Below are 19,325 nucleotides of genomic sequence, written 5' to 3' on the forward strand. Positions count from 1 at the left end.
ATGATACAATCTTCAACTAGTGTCATAATCCAAATTATCACATTACTCTTTCTCATGAGTAGGCCAGAAGCATTACTTTGTCATTGCCTTAGGCAAGTACTGTTTCCTTTGTTCTCAGTGGGGGAAAAAAGGATGTATGCTTATCTACTACAGAGTGGTTATCTTTTTTTTGTTTCCCAAATAAGTGAGTAATGAAACAGTTCTAATTTTAGATTTTATATCTAACCGGTAATGCATATGAAATATTGTCTTTATTCTGACTGTAGTTGTTAATACTTAGTTTTGGTCTTTAAGTTTTAGCAAAATCACTATTTTTAATCTTACTAGTGCTAATGCACTTAACTTCTACTGGTAAAGGGAAAAAATTTTGCTGGTTTGTGATATTTGCCCAAAGTGTTGACTTTTTCAAAGTCAGTTTAGTTAAGATTAGATTTTTTTAGAGTAAGTTTTTTTGGTTAAAATCTGGTATATTTATTTAAATAGTCATAATGGCCTCTAAGATTCATAGATTTCAAAATTGCTTTCTCTTTATGTGATATAAACACAATGTACATATTCTTATACTCTTTTATATGTACTAAACATTTTAAAGCAGTTTATTTTTATACTGCTGTTATAGTAATCCAAAGACTGAGTAACGATTTAATTACTGTATTTACTAAAGACAGTACTAAACACTAAAGGCATAGTCATTGAAAATACATTTATTTTTTCCTAAAATTATTTTAGGGGAAAATAAATTTTAAGTGCAAATAGATTTGGGTATTTTTTTATGCTAAAATAGTATATTTATGTCATTTGGGACGTTTAAAAGCAAAAGATAACCATATTTATTCTTAAATGAGAAATAAATAGACTGTCAGCCACCTACTTGTGAGAATGTGGAACTAGTAAATTATACAGATAACCTGCCCTCTCCTACCTCTTCTTGTTTTAGTCATGGATTAGGGATGGAAAACAAACTTTCTTAAGTATCATCTGGTCCTTAAAACAATATAAGTCTAACCTATTAGATTACTTTTTTCCTTTTAAACTCTCACATTTAAAATTAAAATCACTGAGGGGTACCTAAGTGGCTCAGTCGATTCAGTGTCTGACTCTTGATTTCAGCTCAGGTCATGATATCACAGTTCATGGGATCAAGCCCCACATTGGGTTCCGTGCTGACAGCACAGAGCCTGCTTGGGATTCTCTCTCTCTCCCTCTCTCTGGCCCTCCCCCACTGTCTCTATCTCTCAAAATAAATAAACAAACATTTAAAAAGTCATTAATAGGGTTTTTTTAGTGTTTGGAAATAACTTGAATAAACACATAATTTTTAAAAACCAGTTGCGAATTAATAAATTTATATAATCTTGATTGAAAGTGTCCCTTCCATTGCTTTGCCACACCAACTCTGCCTCCCACCCTTTCTCGTTGCTGCATAAAGTCTCATCCTTTACCTCAACTCAAATCCCCCCAAATCTCCTCTAATTTTCCAGCTGGAAAGAGCCCTTTCTCCTCGCCTTGGAGCCTCTTTAAGTGTATTATTCACATAAAAGGCAATGTGAAATGAGAAAGTGATCTAGTCTAGCATTCCACCTCCCAGAAGGATCAGCAAGATTTGAGCAAAGGGTCAGATACTTGTGAACACACCTCACAAACTATTATTATTATTATTATTATTATTATTATTATTATTGTTATTACTTGCATGACTCATGGCCAGTTCTACATCGTTTTATATTCCCAAACAAACTATACACTGTTCTTAGGGCAGCAACTATATTTCATAGTTCATGACCATGTAAGGCAGCTGGAGTATGGTGGAAATTCCTGGACTTTATGTCAGAAGACCTGGGTTTGAGTCGTCTTTGTCGTGTCGATCTTCCAAATCTGTTTCTTCATTTGTAAAATGGGAATGCATTCACTGCCTGACTCAATGGGTTTTTGTGAAAGTAAAAGGAGTATAATGTGCATCAAATATTAAACATCTTTTTTTTTTATTTTTTATTGTTTATTTATTTTGAGAAAGAGAGAGAGACGGAGCACAAGTGGGGAAGGGGCAGAGGGAGAGGGAGACACAGAATCTGAAGCAGGCTCCAGGCTCCGAGCTGTCAGCACAGAGCCCGATGTGGGGCTCAAATTCATGAACCGTGAAATCATGATCTGAGCCAAGGTCAGACGCTCAACCGACTGAGACAACCGCCCCTAAAATATTAAACATCTTACAAATATACCTTATTGTTATTCCTAGTCTAGACCAGTGCATCATAAACTTTAGCGCATCAGAATCACCTATACGGTTGGTTGAACGAGATTACTGGAATTCACCCCTAGAGTTTCTTACCCGATAGGCGTGGCGTGGGCCAGATAAAGCCTGTTCCTCACAAGTTCCCACACAATGCTGCTGCTGCTGATCCCGGGGCCACACTTTGAGAACCACTGGCCTAGACATAACATAGCACGGAGATTAAGCACTGGGACTCTAGAGCCAGACATTTGGCTTGAAACCCTGGCTGTGCCATTTATCAGCTGTGCGACTTTATCACATTAAGAAATCTCAGCCTCAAGTTCCCTTGTCTGTGAAGAGGGTATAATAATAGTGCTCTGCTCGAGTTGCAAGGATTAAATAATTGTGAAGATGAAATGTAGGGTTCACTGAACTGTGCTTGGCATATCGTGGATGCCGGATATCTGCTTGTTGCTGCCATTGTCACCATCCTCGGCATCAGATTGTTTTCCTCCTCTAGAAGAAGTAGAAAAGAGAGATGACCCAGGAATTTGGAGTTTATATTTTCTGCTCCGTTGCCTCCTTACAAACCTTTTTTATTGTGAAATATATGGAGCAAACATGAGAAAAAAATCCATAAATTGGTTTAGAAAAATACAGTTTTCACAAACTGTTACCAAATGAGCGTCATGTAACTTCCTGTGCCCAAGCCGAGAACTGGAAAATGGCCGGCTCTCTCTAAGCCTCTTCCACCGACTTGCCAATCACACACCTCTTGTACTGCCTTCTGGTGAAACAATATCTGTGTTTACAGCCTACTTTATTTGTCCCAAACTTTCTACATTGAAGTGTCCAACATTGTTGTTTCAACCTTCTCAGATTCCATTACTGGGCCTTCAACTTTCATAATATAATAACCCTCTTTAATCATGCCTCGCTCCTAATTGACCTTTTCACATATGTAGAACCACAGGCTGATCGTCTCAGGAAGCGAAATACAATGAGTTTTAGAAGGCTTTCCTTGTTTTCTTAACCAGCCATTTCAGAAGTAGTTTGGATAACTTCTGTGTATATATTCCTCTACCTTAGATACTTGGAAGAACTACTATTTTCCATCCTCTTAGGATCTATTGTTTTAATCCTATATGATAACGTTATAATTAATATTATTAAATATTAACGTTTTCCTTTCAAATAATACAGATACCTTACATTCCTTGCAGACTGCGTCTCTTTGATTGTAACATCCCGCGCAGGTAGTAGAAAGCTTATTCGTCTTTCAGATTTGATTTGTATTTTTTCATTAGTAGATTTTCCTTCAACCTGAAAAAAATTTTTTCACCAATCATTAACCTAAAACTATAAAAGACACAACGACAGAAAACTTTGGAAATGGACTGGGACTGTGCCTTGGCATTATTTGCTGTCATTGTCAGAAATAGCTGGCCTGTGATATTGCTCAGATGCTTAAAATTGGATACTTTAGGCCATTGGAGTTTGCAAGTATGTGGGAAATTGCTAAGCCTGAGGAAAAGAAGCTTTTTGTCGTGCTCAATTTAAGAGCTAGACCATTTTGAGGGCGTCTAAATAGCCCTGGATCTTCTCCCTGACTGAAGGAAATGTTGAGCATCTTATGAGAATAAGAGAAGAAAGGAGAAGATTGCACTCTTTGCCAAATCCCCGGTATCGAATCCTTACAAAATGACAGCCGTGTACTTCACCTGATTCAAAGGAACGCTGTTGCTGTGCCCCCGTCACTCCTAGATGCTGGAGGCCTCCATTACAGTCACTTTGGTACCCATGATTTGAGAAGTCGCTCATGTTCTCTTCTTAGATTCCCTGCTGTAAAGAAGAAATTTATGGCAGAGCTAAAAGAATTACGGCACAAAGAGCAGAGCCCGTATGTCGTTCAGAGTATTATCAGCTTGATAATGGGGATGAAATTCTTTCGAATTAAGATGTATCCAGTGGAGGACTTTGAGGCCTCTCTTCAGTTTATGCAGGTAGGTAATGTCTTGGGCAGGAGAACCACGGGGCCCTCACCCTGAGCAACTCCCTTCATCAGAATGATGGACCTGAGTCCAAGTCATTTGCTTGTCAATGTGGAAAGAGTCCTGCCTTTGCCTCAGCAATTCACAACGTGCTTTGTATCCCAGTAATAGAATTTCAGGCAGATAATTTCACTTTCACACTTTCATATCCTCTTTGCAGGAGGCTGTAGAGTGGAATGTCGTATATGTTGACTCTTTTTCTTTTTTACTCCTCAGCTGCATATCGATCTACGAATAAAATGTAGCTGATCTTTTTACTGTTTATCCCTGATAGCATTGAGGTGGCTGTGTTAGTGTTCATAGGCATCAGAACTTTAGGGAAGAAACTTTTTATTCCTACTATACGAGAGAATCAGGTTTTCTATTTTAAATCAACCAAACCATACAGGTGTAAGCGTCAATTACACAGTGTTCCTCATTATGTACTAACAAAAGAATTGTTGCTAGTGTGGATTTTGCAGAACACGCAGCTCTATGAGAATTTATAAAACTCTCTCTGATGCTGCTGTGAGTTGGATTTAGTGAGGGTCTTTATCAATAAAGAGTTTACATATAGGGATTATGAATGGAGGCTATACCACTTCATACCCACTAAAGTGGCTAATAATGAAAAAGACAACAGCAAGTGTGGGTGAGATGTAGAGAAATCGGAACACTCACACACTGGTGGGGATATAAAATCACACAACTTTGGAAAACAGTTTAGCAGTTCCTTGATTGTTAAACCTTAGGTATATATCCAAGAGAAAAATATATGTCCCCACAAAAACTTGAAGGCAAATGTTATTATTCATAGTAACATTATTCATTATTCATAATAACAAAGAAGTGAATATAACCCAAATGTTCATCAACCAATGAATAGATAAACAAATGGTGGCAGATCCATAAAGGGAATATTATTTGGCCATGAAAAGGAATGAAGTACTAATAACATGCCACAACATGGCTGTACCTTGAAAACAATACTCTAAGTCAAAGCAGTCAGATGCCGAAGGCCACATATTGTATGATTCCGTTTATACAAAATGTCCAGAATAGGCAAATCCATAGACACAGAAAGTGGATTAGTGATCGTATGAAGAGTTGGAGGAAGGGGTATGGATAAGGAGGTTGGAGATAACTACTGAAGGGCGCAAAGTTTCTTTGGAGGATAGTGGAAAGGTCCTAAACTTGTTGTGATAAATGTACAACTATGAATGTAGTAAAAGCCATTGGTTTGTACACTTTAAATGGGTGAATTGCATGTTATATTGACTGTGTCTGAGTAAAGCTATTTTTTAAAGAAAGAATATGGGCTGTGTATCAAACTTCTTGGGTTTAAAATCAAGCTGTAGCACTTACCAGCCCTGTGACCTTGGCCCAGTCATGCTTAGGCCCTCCCAGCCTCACCTACCTTAGTACCAAGTGGTGATGGTGGCAATAACCTTAGAAGGTGGCTCTGAGGAGGCACATGGTAAGTACTTACTAACTGTTAACTATTTTTATCCCTCTCTCATGTGAATAATTCATGTAACTATGTATTTGAGTGACGATTTGCAAGAGTGTTTACACACATATACAAAGTAATGTAGGAAAAGGGCCACAATTCCAGAAACCATGACTTTCCATGTTGGCAACGCCTATCTTGCATTGATAGCTAAATATGGAATTGATAGACTAGGGATTTTAGTAACTTGTGTTGGCAATGGTCCCAATGTTGACTGAAAATAAATATAATAGCTAATATAGATGTTAACATATCATCACAAATACGTGTAGCCTTGGACCCTTCCATGAAAACAATACCTAATGAATAGCATAGTAAGTTATTATGAAAAAGGCCAGGAAGGAGAAAAGGGCTAGTTGGATTCTAAACAGATCAGCTTTCCTAACAAATGATTCTCTGGGCCACCAAAAGTAGCCTTCATAGGGGCACCTATGTGGCTCAATTGGTTGAGAGTCTGACTCTTGATATTGGCTCAGGTCATGATCCCAGGGTCATGGGATCCAGCCCCACATCAGGCTCTGAGCTGACCATGGATCCAGCTTAAGATTCTCTCTCTCTCCCTCTGCCCCTCTCCCCAGCTCATTCTGTCTCAAAACAAAACAAAATAACAAAACAGCTCTTTCATAGATAGTAGGCCACAGGCAAAAGACATCCTTACTTGAGGAGGTATTCTAAAGGTTTCTTGTCTGGGGGTAGGGTTGGGGAGAGGGGGTGGTGGGAAGAAGGGAAGCATTCCAGACTTACTTATGAAACTATCTGAATAATAAACACACCTAAAATGTCAGAGCTAAGAAGTAAACAGCTCTGTGCCTGGGGCTGTCACAGGGCCTAAAATAAGTTTAATATCTTCTGCCTCTCTTCCCATGTTTATCTTCTCTGGAGATCTGTATTTGTGGGTTAATCAAGGACCCAGGGCCCCACACACAGTAGATGGTCAATAGAAATTTGTCAGCAATGAATGTCTGAATGAATCAACCAAGAAGTCAGTGGATGAATATCTGCTCACTGGTTATAGATGCTTTGTCCTTTCAGCAAAGTGATTTGAGATAGAAATAGGAGGACACCAGTCTTGCAAAATGTCATTAGGGTCATTTTGAATTTTTTTTTAATTTTTATTTATTTATTTATTTTGAGAGAGAGACAGAGACTGAGAGCGGGAGAGGGGCAGAGAGAGAGGGAGACACAGAACCTGAAGCAGGCTCCAGGCTCTGAGTTGTCAGCACAGAGCCTGACGCAGGGCTCAAAATCACGGACTGCGAGATCATGACCTGAGCTGAAGTCGGATGCTTAACAACTGAGCCACTCACGTGCCCCAGCGCCATTTTGAACATAAATATAAGTGCTGGAATCTAGTGATTTTCTTTACTAGATTATGAAATATGCTATGTCAGTGTGTATGATTTAAGAGCTGTTTACTTAAATTTAAGTGCATTTATGTGCATATCTCAATCTGCTCTCCCTCCTTTATGCTTTTTCTACTTCCTAGGAATGTGCACATTATTTCCTCGAGGTCAAAGACAAAGATATCAAACATGCCTTGGCTGGGCTTTTTGTTGAAATTCTTGTCCCAGTTGCTGCCGTGAGTTATGTTTTTATTTTTAAGAATTTCCTCAAATTAGATTAGAGAGTTAACAATGTAATTAATATAATATTAACATGGGTCTCTGTTTTAGGCTGTTAAAAATGAAGTCAATGTTCCCTGTCTTAGAAACTTTGTTGAAAGCCTATATGATACCACGCTGGAACTTTCTTCTCGAAAGAAGCATTCATTGGTTAGTAACTATGAGAAAATCCAAAATGCAAAATTGCAGAGGCTAAAATTCCTACGCTGAAATTACTTGAAAGTCATAAGGGTTCCCCCTAGATGGAAGATTTATCTACAGCTCCCCCCAAAAGAGGGAGCATTTCAAACTTTGGATCTTGCACTTAATATTGACCATAACTGAATCGCAGTAATATAAGGGGATTAGACCATGTCACCTCAGATGACCCTTCTCGTCTTAAGATTCTGTTGTTTATTTTCAAGACTGGCTTAACTTGATTTTTGTTTTTATTTCTGGGTATTTTTTCCAATCTAAAAGTCAAAGTTTATAATAACAGTTTATCTTTTCAATCCCCACAAGTCTTCACTGGTTGATTCCTAGCCTGATACTCAAAATCAAATGGAACCAGGCAGCAAAGAGGGTTGGGAGGCAGATGGTTGCCCGTAGGAAGGATTCTCTGAAGGCTGAGAAAACAGTATTTGGGAAAGGTCTTGTGCTGAAAAGCAGCAGTGCAGAGAAGTCTTTTAAATTACTACAACCTGTTGCCCTCAGTGGTGAATAAGACTCTGGTTTATGAATCGACACGTGGCATATGAGCTATAATTGTGATAGTTTGAAGGAAGTAGGTTATTTAGGTAGATGTTTGCTGACATGGTTTTTGCCAATCTTCAAAGTATGAGCATTGCCACCATTCTTTGAGCGAGTATTCAGGGTTGCTTTGCTGGCAGGGGTGACAGATTTGCTTATTTTTTACTTCTGTGGTCATTGTGACTGACTAGTAGTTTTTTGGGTTTCTTTGTTTTGTTGTGTTGTGTTTTAGTTTGTTTTGTTTTAGATTGCTGGCTGGAATTAGAGTTCTTCTCAATGGTAGTGTAGTTCAAAGTCAGTTTAAAGCCAAGTGACTAAAATATTAAGCTAGTGGATTGTTACACAATGATTCTCATTATGGCAATTGTTTTTTGTTTTGTTTTTTGTTTGTTTGTTTGTTTGCTAATTCAGCCTAATGGATGATCCAGTTATATTGTTGTTTAGATCTTCCCTAGCTTTAATTCTTGGGAGCCCTAAAGGTGTATGCCATCTGGCTCAGCAAAAATGGCGATGGGTTCTGCATATATATTTTTTGGGTGGCCGCTCATTAGCTTTTCTGTCTCCTTTAGTTGCTGTGGGAAACCAGCCCAGTTAGGCAGGAAAACACAGTAGCACCTCTGTTTATTCAGTCGTAAGCAAATTCCTCCTGTGGTTAAATTTGTCTTGGTGGAGTTTACCAATGCAATAACATTTCTTTGAGGAATCTTCCTTAATTACAGGAAGATTGCATGCAAAAGAAAATATATACACCTACCTCTAAGACAAAGACAAGCTAGTAGATGTTTATGAGGAAAAAGCCCAATAATATTTTTAAAATTCATGTGCCTTCCTGCTTTCTTTCTGAGAACTGAGAGTGATCTAAGCTAATGAGTTTGTTTTTAAAATCCCTAAGTGAAGACTAAATGAGTAAATCAGATTTCCACTTATACATGAAGCTTATTATACATTACACACTATTATACACCATGTAATTCTAGATAATTCCATCCGCATCATCATCAGAAAGCATTTGTGAAATGCCTACCTCTGCATGGCACCCCTGGGCCTCGTTGTGTTATGAAGCGTCCTGTTTATTCTGGCCCACAGAAGGAGGTGGATAGGTAGCAATCGCAGAGAACGTGCGTTACCTGATTTGATGAAATATGAATCAGCTCGTGACCTCATCTTCTTTCTCCTCAGGCCCTGTACCCCCTGGTGACCTGTCTTCTCTGTGTCAGTCAGAAGCAGCTGTTCCTGAACAGGTGGCACATTTTCCTCAACAACTGCTTATCCAACCTTAAAGTTAGTATTTGTCAGCTCAAAAAAGTCTTTTCTGAACTAGATATGTGTCTGAGACTGGTACATGTGCTCCTGAGAGTGGCTCCCGATGTGGGCGGGGGAATTTCCCTGTACTGTTGGAATAGTGAAAAAAAATATTAATCAGAGTTCTCCTTATTAAATATAGTCTGTTTTAGAAGAAGACTAAGGATAAGAGAAATCATTTCAGATTTGGGGAAATGAATCTTTTCTAATAAGGATCGCTTTCAAGGTAGAATTAAATACCCCCTTATGTGCATCAATTGTTGCATTTTATCTAAACGATTAAAAAAGGGGAGGCCGCACTTCACTGGCAGAGCCATGCGAATTGATTTCAGAAGCTCAGCTATACCTCCCGCATCCTTCCTCTGCCGCCTCTAGTCTAGGAAAATATTTGGGAGGAAAGTTCCATTCTGTGGGAAGACTGGCCCTAGTCACAGGGAACATGTATTTCCTGTCACTGTTATTTGCGATTATTTGAAGGCATTCTATTCAAGCCACATGGCAGGCCATCAGCCCGAGGCATTCATTGAACAAATGCCCTACAGGTAGTTAGCACAAGTACTGGATGATGTGAGGAATGAAGTCAATGTTCCTAAAACTGAGGAGGCTACTGTTAAAACTACTATAATGAATAGTTTTAAAATTGGCTTTATAACTTTTAAGTAGTAGACATAGTTTAAGTTTCAGTGACCTATTGGTGAAAGACAACTAAATGGAAATCAACCCTAGTATAAATGCAAACAGTGTGTATTTTCCTGTTATTTCCAATGGTGTCCAAAAATCTTGAAGCTCATCTATATTTGCTACTTTAGAATTTTTGAAATATATCTAGTTATACAACCCTGTATGTGCTTGTACATGTTGCCTTGTCTTTTTTGTTCTAAGACACTTTAATTTAGTGAAGTGGTTAAGATTAATTATATTATTTTGGCATTTACAATAATTACACCATAATCTGCATTAGAGCTGTTTTGAGCACTGATGGTGAAATCCAAGATTAGAATCATTTATTTTCTTCCACTTGGCAGTGAAATATAATAGCAGTGGATATAGAATTAAGCTTTTAAGTATCCTGAAAAACAAAAAGCTTTTCAGGGTTATCAGCTATTATATAATAGCCACTCCTCGATATTTTATTTAGAGATTTACGCATCAATAATACTCTCTAACACACAGCACAATGTCATTTTGTTGTTGTTTGATCCGCCGTTAACTTATTCAGTTATTAGTTGCAGTTAAAAATATTTTTTGTTCATTTACACTTTACAGAAAATGGCCATTTTATTCAAAACAAAGAAGAGACATGATTAAGAATGTTCACAGTGCATTATTCTGTGTACATTATTCTGAGTTCATTTGAGATGAATTTTAGTTAGAATTAAAATAATACTTTGCGTGACAACTTATTGTTGTGGCCAAAAAAAAGCCAAAAAAATTTTTTGGTTTAAAGTAGGTGTCTTTGGGGGCACCTGGGTGGCTCAGTCGGTTGGGCATCCGACTTTGGCTCAGGTCATGATCTCGCGGTCTGTGAGTTCGAGCCCCGCGTCAGGCTCTGTGCTGACAGCTCAGAGCCTGGAGCCTGTTTCAGATTCTGTGTCTCCCTCTCTCTGCCCCTCCCCTGCTCATTCTCTGTCTCTCTCTGTCTCAAAAATGAATAAACGTTAAAAAAAAATTAAAAAAATAAATAAATAAAGTAGGTGTCTTTGATAGATAGCAGCATAATCTTACTTTGGAACATAATTGCCTCGAAGTTAAAACATTGGTGCTGTAGTCAAAACCCATCAAAAAGTCCTAATAACAGGGTTATAAATGGCCCTAGAGAAAAGTGGGGCTGCCAGCTGATGGTATATCCGTATGCAACCATTTCAAGCCTTAGAATTTCTAAGAGAATGGCCATGAGATCAGAAAGGGTATATAGAGTCAATGATATAGAGACTGAACCAAATTTCAGAATTCCATTCAATTCACCAAGTAGGTATGAAATGCCCACTGCGTGAGGTGCTAGGGATGCTGCTGAAAGTGGGAAAGACAAGGGAAGTCAACTATATGAAAACTAGAAATAGAATAGAGTCTCTGTCCTTCAGGAACTTAGCATTTCATTGGGGGATATGTAACGAAGTTTCAAAATGCATGATAGAGACAGCCAGGAATATAGAAGTTGACGGTAGAGATACCTGTGCCATTTGGAGAGATTCAAGACTCCACGAAGCATGAAAGAGGTAGTGATCAGGCCAAGTTAAGGCAATGATATTTTACCTTATGGGTAATAAATTGTTGGAATTCACCATCCCAAGGCTAAAAGATAGAAAAAGACCCTTGATGATTACAGTTGAAATAAAATGGTATCACATGTATTTAGAACTAAACCCAGTAGGGATTAAATGAGACCACTGTAAAATGTCATAAATAGGGGCGCTGGGGTGGCTCAGTCGGTGGGGCGTCTGACTTCGGCTCAGGTCATGATCTCGCGGTTTGTGAGTTCAAGCGCCGCGTCGGGTTCTGTGCCTCCCTCTCTCTGCTCCTCCCATACTCACGTTCTGTCTGTCTCTCTCTCTAAAATAAATCTTAAAAAACATTTTTTTTAAATGTCATAAATAGAAAATCTTCCAAAACCTCCTCACAAATACTCACTGGGGTGAGAAATACCTGAGGAAAACTACCATGGCTTCAGAAGTATACTTTGTCTCACATAAGCGTCAGTATTTTATGGCATTTAGCGCCAACCATATCATTTTATCAAGACCACCAGACCAAGTCTCCCCCCTTTTACCTTTCTCCTTTTTGCTCCCGGCATGCTTCCGCATCTTGTCTCCCACTTCCCTACACATGCTTAAGTATAATGAACGTACTTTTTGAACCCTACACGTTGAACTTGGTAGCCATCCTTGATGTGTTCTGCAGACGCCAGTCATCAAGGCAGCAGCATGACATATAGCAGAATAGAAGTGTGTTTGAGCATGAAAAAAATGATGCTTTCAAAGTAAACAAGCTCTCAGATTCAACGCTCATTTAATGTCAGTGCCCTGGTTTATCTTCCGAGTCAGTCTGTCAGAAGCAGGTTGCTTTGGAAACACAAACTTGAAGTCTTTATTTACAGTTGTTAAGTAGGTCAACCCTATATTAGCAATTTACCCTTGTAAAGTGATGGGCAATTTATGGCACCTTCGGACCACAACACTAGCACTCTTGCTTAGTAGTAACCAATACTTTTTTCTTCTATATATTTTATGGCAGAATCTGAACATATGGAGCAATTAAAAATTGATACATTCTCTTCACATGTGCCATAATATACCTAATTCTGGAAAAAGGAAATGCGTTTTGAAACTTGATTTAATAATACTTAGTTTTTTTGTTGTGAATCTCCATTTATTACTAGTTCTTTTAACATGTATTATTTATAATAAGTATGTGGATTCATAAAACCTATGTGTTAGTTTCTCATCCTTGAAAATGGATATAATTAGAACAATTTTTTAAATTATTTTATGATTAAGAGGTCCAGATTATAAAAACAAAACAAAATCATAAAAGAAACTTTAAAGGTTAAAAAATGTGTTTACTATATAATTAATAACCACAATAACTCTCAGTACTTAGAGATCTGTTATGAGGCAAGCCAATGGCTGGGGGTTTACATACGTCGTCTGGTTTCATCATGACAATGTCATTAGCTCCACCTAGCTCTCCCTAATGCTTTCATTGATATTATTTATGTTTTTCTAAATATTTTTCTCCAATAACAATACTTCATCTGAAGAATGGATGAATGAATGAATTAATTAATTAGTTAAAAATGATTCTGGGGCTCCCGGTTAAGCATCTGGCTTCGGCTCAGGTCATGATCTCGTGGTCCGTGAGTTCGAGCCCCACGTCGGGCTCTGTGCTGACAGCTCAGAGCCTGAAGCCTGTTCAGATTCTGTGTCTCCCTCTCTCTCTGCCCCTCTCCCGCTCATGCTCTGTCTCTCCCTCTCTCTCTCTGTCAAAAATAAATGAACATTAAAAAAAATTTTTTTAAATGATTCTTCATTCATCTTAGTCACTGCTCGTGTGAATGAATGAATGAATGAATGAAAAATGATTTACCATTCATCTCAGTCCCTGCTTGTGCTAGGACTTGAATGCATTCATTTTTGTAGTCAGTCAGTTGGTCAACAACTTTTTTAAATGTTTATTTATATTTATAAATATATTTATTTTGAGAGAGAGCGAGAGAAAGCAGGGATGGGCAAAGAGAGAGGAGAGAGAGAATCCCAAGCAGGCTCCATGGTCAGCACAGAGCCTATGGGGTCTCAATTCCATGACTATGAGATCACGACTTGAGCTAAAATCAAGAGTCAGACACTTAACCAACCAAGCCACCCAAGTGCCCCAACAATTTTTTACAAGTGTGTACCAGGCACTATTCTAAGTGCTGGGAGTAAGTGATCAATAAGACATTAACACTCTCTGACCTCTTAGACCTTGTAATTTAGTGAAGTCAGATAGCAAACAGGTAAACAAATATATAAGAAGAAAAATTCAGAGAGTAGTAACTGCTGTAAGTAAAATCAAGTAGGATATTGTGACACAATGATACATCAGGAGGAGCAGAAGAGGCAGTGTGCAAGGATTTGTAGACACCGATAGCATATTTGAATGGGCCTTCATATAATCTTAAACAAAGTAGAAAAAATAATGCTTTGAAGACACTGGAACCAGGTTATCTAGGTTCAATCTCTTGATTTCCATTAAGAATCTCAAAAATAGTATGGCTGCCATAAATATATTTGATGAAACTTGTCATTAGAACGTAATGTATATTTGTGTAATAATCACAATGAAGTTTAAGGAATGCTTTTTTTAAACTTTTCATATAATAGTAAGATAATTAATGATATCTTTATATATATAAGGACTCCACAGCCCTTGGTAGAATGCATTAAAATGTATGGCACCATTTATTTTAAAACAACTACTATTCTTTTTGTAAATGTCAACTTTAAGTGATATAGTATTGGCTATTTTAAATAATAATTTTGTAGAAGCAGTTATTCTGCTTTGATATTAATCTCATTTCTGTAAACTTGAGAAAATCTCTTTTCATCTGTTTCAGATCTGTCCGAGGCACATTTCAAAGTGGGATTTATAAATTCTAACAGTGCACATAAACAGGGTTTAAAAATTAGTAATCAGCTGACAAGGATATTACTTTCCATGAGTGCCTTATTTATTCAGATGAGAGAAAATAATCATAAATCTTTGGCTCAGTAGTTTTAAAGCTTATCCTTAAATTACAGCATGTGTGTTCTTTGGGTAATATGGTCATTGATAAGGGAATTATGATCAGAGTATCAAAAGGAAATGCCTGAAAGCAGAAAGGGGTTGAGTATGATATGCAAGAGAATACAACAGAAAAAAATAGATTTACTTCAATGGCTCTAGTTGAAGTGGAAGAGAGAACTAGGAGGTATTTGAGTATAACAAGATCAAAAGGTAACTAAAATTATTTATCAATCTCTGTCAATAGAGCTTGACCTTAGCACACACAGCATCGTCAAGGTGGCCTGTTACAGATGCTGCTTCTCGAAACCTACCTCCAGAAATTCTGATTGAGAATGTCTGAGTGCAGTCAAGAAATTTGCATGTTCATAAAAAGCTCACGTGACTTAGTACCAATGGTCAGCGGGTGGATCTTGACAAATATTGGTCTTTCAAATGACCCTGTCACCAGCCAAGTTGCCAGTGAATTCAATTCTCCCTGCTGGTTACAGTTAACACTGAATTGCTTTAAGTAAAGCAAAAGCAAAATTTAAGGAAAGTGGGCATGATGCTGGGCCAGCTGACATGTCACGTGAAGTGTGTTGGTGACCAGCACTGAGAAGAGGGGAAGGGGTACAGGGAAGATCCACTCTGAAGCCTACTAGTTTCTTGGACACTTTTATCCGTGTAACCTCAGAGCCACAATCAATTAATATATTGTTGTTAATGAATTAATGGAGAAGCAGATTACAATGGAAGAAGAGTCCTTTGATCTCGAAGTGGAGATTTTTGATAGCTATCAGTGGTTTGAGACATATGCTAAAATGTTTACATCCTGAAAATATTTATCAAACCCTTATTGTGTTAGCTGCTACTGGAATACAAAAACACTGAGAAGGAAATCCTGTTTTCAGTAGAGTACAGTCTAGTAGGTGCCAGCAGCATATTTGAACCATATAATATTAAACAGTATATAAAAATTAATGCTTAGAAGACACTAGAACCAGATAGTCTAGGTTCAGATTCTAGCACTGCCACTTATTAGCCCTCCTGTGCCTTGATTTCTTCATCTGCCCAATGAGAACAATGACAGTATCTACCTCATATTGCTGTGAAAATTAAAATGAGTTAATAACATATGTAGAGGATTGATAACAATCCCGGCTACAGTAAGCCTCATGTCAGATATACATTCCAGTTTCTAAGAAAGTAGTACTTCCTGGAGAAGTCAGTTCCTAATCGCTGCTTGTCATTTACCAGCCTAATGACTCTGAGCAAGTCATTTGGTCTGTCTCAATGATAAAATCCCTCAACTAATGTCATGGTATGTGAAAGTACTTTTTTTTCATATCTTTTTAAAGTTTATTTATTTTTGAGAGAGAGACAGAGCATAGCGGGGCAGGGGCAGAGATAGAGGGAGACACAGAATGTGAAGCAGGCTCCAGGCTCTGAGCTGTCAGCACAGAGCCCAATGCAGGGCTCGAACCCATGACCTGTGAGATCATGACCTGAGACGAAGTCGGACACTTAACTGACTGAGCCACCCAGGAGCCTGTGAAAGCACTTTTGCAATATCAGAATGCCATTACAAATAGAAGATGTTTAGTAATATCATTGAACCATGTAGATTAATTTCAGCTACATACCAAAGGTTGCCTATTGTATGTAGGTTCTTTGTTTTTAATTGAAGTATATTTGACATACATTGTATTAGTTTCAGGTGTTCAACATAATGGTTCATCATTTGTATACATTGCAAAAGCATCACCACATAAGTCTAGTTACCATCTGTCGCAATACAAAGTTACAAACAAAATTTTTTTTAAATTTTTTTTGCACGTTTATTTATTTTCGAGACAGAGAGAGAGAGCATGAATGGGGGAGGGTCAGAGAGAGAGGGAGACACAGAATCCGAAGCAGGCTCCAGGCTCTGAGCTGTCAGCACAGAGCCCGACGTGGGGCTCGAACCCACAAGCTGTGAGATCATGACCTAAGCCAGAGTCAGACGCTCAACCGACTGAGCCACCCAGGCGCCCCCCCAAATTTTTTTTTTCTTGTGATAAGAACTTTTCTTATTTTCTTAGCAGCTTTCAAATTTGTAATACAAAGTTACTGACCCAGTCACCATGCTGTGCATTGCATTACATCCCCATGACTTACTTGTTTTTTAATCACGTTGGTACCTCTTGATGCCCTTCAGCCATTTTGCCCACCCCCACCTCCTTCCCCTCTGGCAACTACCGATTTCTTCTCTGTATCTATGAGTTCTGTTCTGTTTGTTACTTAGTTTTATTTTTTAGATTCCAAATGTAAGTGAAATCATATGGTATTTGTCTTTCTCTGTCTGACTTATTTCACTTAGCATAATACCCTCAAAGTTCACCCATGTTATCACAAATGGCGAAGTTTCATTCGTTTTATGGCTGAGTAATATTCCACTTTTATCCATTATCTTTATCCATTTATCCATTGATGGACACTCAGGCTGTTTCCATATCTTGGCTATTGTAAAGAATGCTGCAGTAAATAGAGGAGCATATATCTTTTTTAATTAGTATGTTTGTTTTTCAGATAAATACCCAGAAGGAATTGCTAGATCATATGGCAGTTCTATTTTTAATGTTTTGAGGAACTTCCATCCTGTTTTCCATAGTGGCTACATCAGTTTACATTTCAACCAACAGTGTAGGATGGTTCTCTTTCCTCCACATCCTTGCCAACACTTGTTATTTCTTGTCGTTTTGGTAATAGCCATTTTGACAGGTGTGAGGTGATGTCACATTGTAGTTTTGATTTGCATTTCCCTGACAATGCATGGTTTGGGGCATCTTTTCACATACCTGATGGCCATCTGTGTGTGGTTTTTTTTTTTTTTTTTTTTTTTGGAGATGTGTCTATTCAGATCCTTCACCCAGTTTTTAGTGTGATTGTTTGTATTTTGTTATTGAGCTGTGTGAGTTCTTTATATATTATGGATATTAACCCATTATCAGATATATGATTTGCAGATACCTTCTCCCATTCAGTAAGTTGCCTTTTTATTTTGTTGATGTTTTCCTTTGTTTGTTTGGGAGACACTTTTTAGTTTGATGTTGTTCCATTTGTTTATTTTTGTTTTGTTGCCTTTGCTTTTGGAGTCAGATCCAAAAAATATCACCAAGACCAATGTCTAGCACTTACTGCCTCTTTTATTCTAAGAGTTTTGTGATTTCTGGTCTTACATTTAAGTCCTTAATCTACTTTTAGTTAATTTTTGTGTACATTGTAAGATAGTGGTAAAATTTAATTCTTTTGCATGTGGCTGTCCAGTTTTCCCAACACCATTTATTGAAAAACGTTTTTCTTCTTGTATAATCTTGCCTCCTTTGTTGTAAATTAATTGACCATGTATGCTTGTATTCATTTCTGTGCCCTCTATTCCATTGATATATGTGTCTGTTTTTATGTCAATACCATACTATTTTGATTACTATAGCTTTGTGATGTATTTTGAAATCAAGGAGCATAATGCCTCCAGCTTTGTTTTTCTCAAGATTGTTTTCACTGCTTGGGACCTTTTGTGGTACCACACAAATTTTAGGATTGTTATATTTCTATGAAAAATGCCAGTGGAGGGGAGTCTGGGTGGCTCAGTCAGTTAAGCATCTGGCTTAGGCTCAGGTCATGATCTCACTGTTCATGAATTCAAGCCCACATCAGGCTCTGTGCTGACAGTTCAGAGCCTGGAGCCTGCTTCAGATTCTGTGTCTCCCTCTCTCTCTGCCCCTCCCCTGCTTATGCTCTCTCTTTCAAAAATAAATAAACATTTAAAAAATGTTTTAATGCATTGGAATTTTGGTAGAGATTATACTGAATCTGTAAATTACTTTGAGGTAGTATGGAAATTTTTACAATATTAATTATTTTAATCTATAAGCATAGAATATCTTCCCATTTATTTGTGTCTTCTTTAATTTCTTTCATCTATGTCTTATAGTTTTCAGTGTACAAGTCTTTCACATCCTTGGTTAAATTTATTCCTAGGTATTTTATTCTTTTTGATGAAATTGTTAATGGGATTATTTTATTAATTTCACTTTCTGATAGTTTGTTGTTAGTGTCTAAGCATGCAGCAGATTTTTGTATTTTGATTTTGTACCTTGCACCTTTACTGAATTTGTTTATTGTAAGTTTTTTGGTAGAGTCTTTAGGTTTTTCTATGTACTAAATTATGTTGTCTGCAAATAGCGATAGTTTTACATTTTCCTTTCCAATTTTGATGACTTTTATTTGTTTTTTTTCTGCCTAATTGTTCTGGGTAGGACTTCCAATACTATGTTGAATAAAAGTGGTGAAAGTGAGTGTCTTTGCCTTGTTCCTGATCTTAAAGGAAAAGCTTTCAGTATTTCACCACTGAGTGTGATATTCTGTGGGCTTGCAATATATGGCCCCTTATTATTTCGAGGTACATTCCCTCTGTACTCAGTTTGTTGTGAGTTTTTATCATAAATGGATATTGAATTTATCAAATGCTTTTCTTCATCTATTGAGAAGTCAGAGGATTTTTATCCCTCATTTTGTTAATGTGGCTTATCATGTTGATTGGTTTGCAAATGTAGAACCATCTTTCCATCCCTGGAATAAATCCCATTTGATCATGGTGTATAATCCTTTAAATGTCTTCTTGAATTCAGTTTGCTGAT

The 19,325-nt window shown here is 37.6% G+C and overlaps 1 protein-coding gene across 9 annotated transcripts in view; it reads left to right on the forward strand.

Annotated features, from left to right (window-relative positions):
• FRY (FRY microtubule binding protein) overlaps positions 1 to 19,325 on the forward strand; it is a 445,796-nt gene that overhangs the window by 276,395 nt on the left and 150,076 nt on the right. For all 9 annotated transcript variants that reach the window (XM_043576463.1, XM_043576388.1, XM_043576406.1 and 6 more), the window contains 4 exons: positions 4,047 to 4,215; positions 7,239 to 7,331; positions 7,426 to 7,524; positions 9,283 to 9,384. In XM_043576463.1, coding sequence (XP_043432398.1) covers positions 4,047 to 4,215; positions 7,239 to 7,331; positions 7,426 to 7,524; positions 9,283 to 9,384 — 463 coding nt within the window. The remainder of the gene's footprint in view (positions 1 to 4,046; positions 4,216 to 7,238; positions 7,332 to 7,425; positions 7,525 to 9,282; positions 9,385 to 19,325) is intronic.

Source organism: Prionailurus bengalensis, chromosome A1 (assembly GCF_016509475.1).
Source record: "Prionailurus bengalensis isolate Pbe53 chromosome A1, Fcat_Pben_1.1_paternal_pri, whole genome shotgun sequence".
In the NCBI taxonomy this organism is placed as follows: Eukaryota; Metazoa; Chordata; class Mammalia; order Carnivora; family Felidae; genus Prionailurus; species Prionailurus bengalensis.